At 40.9% G+C, this 5,030-nt stretch overlaps 1 protein-coding gene across 2 annotated transcripts; it reads left to right on the top strand.

Annotated features, from left to right (window-relative positions):
- The first annotated feature begins 206 nt into the window (after positions 1-206).
- tnfsf13 (TNF superfamily member 13) lies at positions 207-3,342 on the top strand. Of its 2 annotated transcripts, none has more exons than XM_021590213.2 (6): positions 207-516; positions 1,699-1,789; positions 1,867-1,917; positions 2,282-2,403; positions 2,489-2,627; positions 2,752-3,342. In XM_021590213.2, the coding sequence occupies exons 1-6, from the start codon at positions 322-324 to the stop codon at positions 2,859-2,861; spliced, it is 708 nt and encodes a 235-aa protein (XP_021445888.1). In that variant the 5' UTR covers positions 207-321; the 3' UTR covers positions 2,862-3,342.
- The last annotated feature ends 1,688 nt before the right edge of the window (positions 3,343-5,030 follow it).

The raw sequence follows: 5,030 nt of genomic DNA, 5'->3' as shown, positions 1-5,030 counted from the left end.
CCACTTGCCTGTCTTGGTCACTGCCTTTCTCAAAACAAATTGTAGTACAAACATTTAATAAAGACATGAACTTTAGCTTCAGACTTTTGTAGGCCTACTGTAGCCTATCACTTTGTTTTCACACGTCCTCCAGGTCTTCATAGCAGTTTTGTAATCCGAGACTGCATGAGTCATCGTTTTCCAAATGATGGGATGATTGATGACATGAAGAAAGTGAAAGTGCACATTGTAACGGGATCATTACGGCCCTGACAAAGCCTTCATTGAAAAAGGACGCCATCCCCTCGTCCTCGTAACAGTTGGTATCGCCTGTGTGACATAATGACAAACCGTTATACAGTACATTTTCATGGCTCATATCTGCTGTACGCTGTGTCGCTGTTCTTGGCCTGCTTGATGGTCCTGCAGTCCAACCAGGTCAGAGAGATGCAGGTCGAACTGCGGGAGCTGCGTCAGTGGACCAGTCTGGTGTGCGGGGACATAAAGGAATCGTCTACTGATATCTCGCGCTGCGGGGTAGGTGAGTTCGTACATTTACTAATAGGTTATAGGCTACACGAAAAAGAAAACACTATTGTGAAACTTTGCTTGATGTGTGAAGTAGCTCTATGTTTTTGAGAATTTATAAGAAGTCAATAAATATTCTTAGGCTAGGCCTACCCACTAGGAAATTTCAGATTTTGAAGTAAGGAATCCAGATGCTTGTTAATGCTTAGAACAATAAGGCCAATTTCACCACAATTATCAATGGAGTTGAAGTCTAGAAAATGATGACAATGACTTAATTGTTTGCCACCAGGGTTGGGTAGTTGTTACATGTAATGTGATTACAAAATAACCTGGAAAAATATTGAAATCAGACGATTTATTGGATTACTTTTAAAGCCAGAAAGGATGTTTGTGAAAAAATACATGATCATACCTTTCGGTTTCCTCAATGACATTCAATTCAGAATCTAAAATAGGTGCAAGTTTAACTTTGTTCAGCCTGACCACAAGCCAGAGACCACTACGATGACACACCAAATGCATTTGATGGATCCTTTTAGTCTTGCAGGGGTGGGCAATTCCAGTCCTCGAGAGCCTGATTGGTGTCACAGTTTTTCCCCATGTCCAGCTAACACACCTGACTCCAATAATCACCTAATCATGATCTTCAGTTCAGAATGCAATTTGCAATTAATCAACTGTGTTTTCTAGGGATGGAGAGAAAGTGTGACAATCATGCGCGAGGACTGGAGTACCCCACCTCATGCCCCATAAGAGGAAAATAATCCAAAAGTAACAAAGTAATCTGATTACGTTACTGATTTTGAGTAATCCTAAAGTTACGTTGCTGATTACAATTTTGGACAGGTAACTAATAACTGGAACAGTTTACATTTAGAAAGTAACCTACACCAACCCTATTTACTACATATTTGAAACATTTGACTCCTATCACGCTATCAGCTGATGTGTAAAGTATGATTTGAGAATTTATGAGACATCAATGAATATTCTTAGGCTACTGGGCTATTTCTAAGTTATTAATGCTTTGGAGTTCGAGCAATAAGGTTTATTATCCACCACACTTCTCAATGGAGTTGAAGTCTGGAAAAGGATGACAATTACTTGATTGTTTACCACATATCTGAAACAATGGATTCTTGTCACACTATGAGGTTCACATCTGATGTCATCTGGCATTGTACACAGATATCTGACTCTCACAGACATACACAATGGAATGGAATTCGAGGAAAGAGGGAGATTTCAAGACATGGGAGACGGAGACAGCGGCGCACTGGTCAGTCCCTTCCGACGCGCACACACACACACATACACACAATTTACTTAATCATTTATAATTTCCATGTCATCCAGCAGGGAGTAGTGCCTTTCTTCATCTTGTTCCTCTGTCATCACACTCATATGGTGAGTCGAATGGGCAATGAATTCACATCTATACTGTACATTCTCTTTCTCTCTCTCACACACACACACACACACACACGCTATAGCCCTGTTTATACCTGTCACTAACATGCGTCCTTATCTTGTCCTGATTATGCCCGTTTAAACTTATAAGATATTTTCAAAATTAGATCACTATGCGTCTTTTAATTGTCTACACCTGGCTAAAAATGTGGGCACAATCGGAATGTGGACAACATCTGGAAAAAGGACGCATGTTAGAACCCGGTATAAACGGCGCTTTGCATTAACTACAATACTCTCAAACATGATTTTGTCTCCAACATACACATACTCCATGTTTTTAACCACTATGTTGTCTCAGATGAAGATGATTACACTCTGGTAGAATGGGCTCTAGGACTGAGTCGTCTAGGGGAGGGGCTGCAGGTCTCTGGAGAAAAGGTCACCGTGGTAACCGAAGGGACTTACTTCATCTACAGTCAGGTAGCCTATTAAAACTAGACATTGTCATCTCTTTAGAGGCGGTCAAGCCAAGGTCCCTCTATACCATCACTGTGTTTGTGTACAGGTGCTGTATAAAGACACCACATGGACTATGGGTCATGTCATCAAGAAGCGTCTACATGGTATTGAGACCATCTTGATGAAGTGCATACAGAGTATGCCCAGCAACATCACTGTGGCCCAAAACACCTGCTACACAGCCGGTGAGTCGACTCAACCCCGGCCAGCGTGTGTTACAAACTACATTCAAATTAATTACTTAGAATACGGAACACAATTACAGCACTACTACACCCAGTGCTGAAGTTACTGGTGTTTCTCTCCCAGGTGTCCATTACCTGGAGCCAGGATCCACTCTGGAACTCTCCATTCCCAGGAAATCTGCTGGGCTTGTCCTCAAGCCTCACTCCACCTTCCTTGGCATGTTCAGGATCTGACACTGAGTGACGATCTAACACAAAACCATGTCTCTCCAGAACCCTACAATCACTGCCTATAATAACCCGACATGCTGACCTACTGCATTGTGTTGCCTGATATTTAATAAACTCTTATCAATATCAAAAGTTTTGCAAGTACTACTCAGCCAGTGTTTTCCTTTCAGCACTCATATTGCGGTAGCCTGATACAGAACAGTCACCAAATATCACAAAATGTAGCCTATTTTAGCATCGGAAAGTGCACAGATGTAATGTTTTAATTCCATGATAGAAAATACATAGGATATTAATCAAGCAAAATAGTGCAGTAGTACAGTGACCCAATATCAAATTTCAAGTTTTAATGATACGTACACAAGTACAGTGAAATGTCTTTCTTGCTAGCTCTAAACAGTACAGTGAGTGGTGACCCAATATGAGTACAGTGTACAGCATCATTGTGAATTTCCCTCTGCTAAATTAAACTTTCTCAGTTTGCCATCCTTGTCTATTGAAGACTGATGTATAATCCAACAGGGACCTCTTGTGGTCAATGCAGTGCGTTCAAAATGTATTCAGACCCCTTGACTATTTCCACATTTTGTTACGTTAAAGCCTTATTCTAAAATTGATTAAATAGTTTTTTTTTTTCAATCATCCATCTACATACAATACCCCATAATGACAAAGTAAAAACAGGTTTGTAGACATTTTTGCAAATGTATTCAAAATAAAAACCGGAAATATTATTTACACTTACATAAGTATTCAGACCCTTTACTCAATACTTTGTTGAAGCACCTTTGGTAGCGATTACAGCCTAGAGTCTTCTTGGGTATGACGCTACAAGTTTGGCACATCTGTATTTGGGGAGTTTATCCCATTCTTCTCTGCGGGTCTTCTCAAGCACTGTCAGGTTGGATGGGGAGCGTTGTACTGAGTAAAGGGTCTGAACACTTGGAAATGTTATATTTCAGTTTTGTATTTGTAATACATTTGCAAACATTTCTAAATAACTGTTTTTGCTTTGTCATTATGGGGTATAGTGTGTAGATTGATAAGAACAAACAATTTAATCAATTTTAGAATAAGGCTGTAATGTAACATGTAACAAAATGTGGAAAAAGTTAAGGGGTCTGAATACTTCCCGAATGCACTGTACAGTGGGGCAAAAAGTATTTAGTCAGCCACCAATTGTGCAAGTTCTCCCACTTAAAAAGATGAGAGAGGCCTGTAATTTTCATCATAGGTACACTTCAACTATGACAGACAAAATGAGGGAAAGAAATCCAGAAAATCACATTGTAGGATTTTTAATGAATTTATTTGCAAATTATGGTGGAAAATAAGTCAATAACAGAAGTTTATCTCAATACTTTGTTATATACCCTTTGTTGGCAATGACAGAGGTCAAATGTTTTCTGTAAGTCTTCACAAGGTTTTCACACACTGTTGCTGGTATTTTGGTCCATTCCTCCATGCAGATCTCCTCTAGAGCAGTGATGTTTTGGGGCTGTTGCTGGGTAACACGGCTTTCAACTCCTTCCAAAGATTTTCTATGGGGTTGAGATCTGGAGACTGGCTAGGCCACTCCAGGACCTTGAAATGCTTCTTACGAAGCCACTCCTTCGTTGCCCGGGCAGTGTGTTTGGGATCATTGTCATGCTGAAAGACCCAGCCACGTTTCATCTTCAATGCCCTTGCTGATGGAAGGAGGTTTTCACTCAAAATCTCACGATACATGGCCCCATTCATTCTTTCCTTTACACGGATCAGTCGTCCTGGTCCCTTTGCAGAAAAACAGCCCCAAAGCCTGATTTTTTTCCACCCCCATGCTTCACAGTAGGTATAGTGTTCTTTGGATGCAACTCAGCATTCTTTGTCCTCCAAACACGACGAGTTGAGTTTTTACCAAAAGTTATATTTTGGTTTCATCTGACCATATGACATTCTCCCAATCTTCTTCTGGATCATCCAAATGCTCTCTAGCAAACTTCAGACAGGCCTGGACATGTACTGGCTTAAGCAGGGGGACACGTCTGGCACTGCAGGATTTGAGTCCCTGGGGCCGTAGTGTGTTACTGATGGTAGGCTTTGTTACTTTGGTCCCAGCTCTCTGCAGGTCATTCACTAGGTCCCCCCGTGTGGTTCTGGGATTTTTGCTCACCGTTCTTGTGATCATTTTGA

The sequence above is a fragment of the Oncorhynchus mykiss genome, chromosome Y, assembly GCF_013265735.2.
Source record: "Oncorhynchus mykiss isolate Arlee chromosome Y, USDA_OmykA_1.1, whole genome shotgun sequence".
NCBI classification, from domain to species: Eukaryota; Metazoa; Chordata; class Actinopteri; order Salmoniformes; family Salmonidae; genus Oncorhynchus; species Oncorhynchus mykiss.
This window is presented reverse-complemented; position numbering and strand designations above follow the sequence as displayed.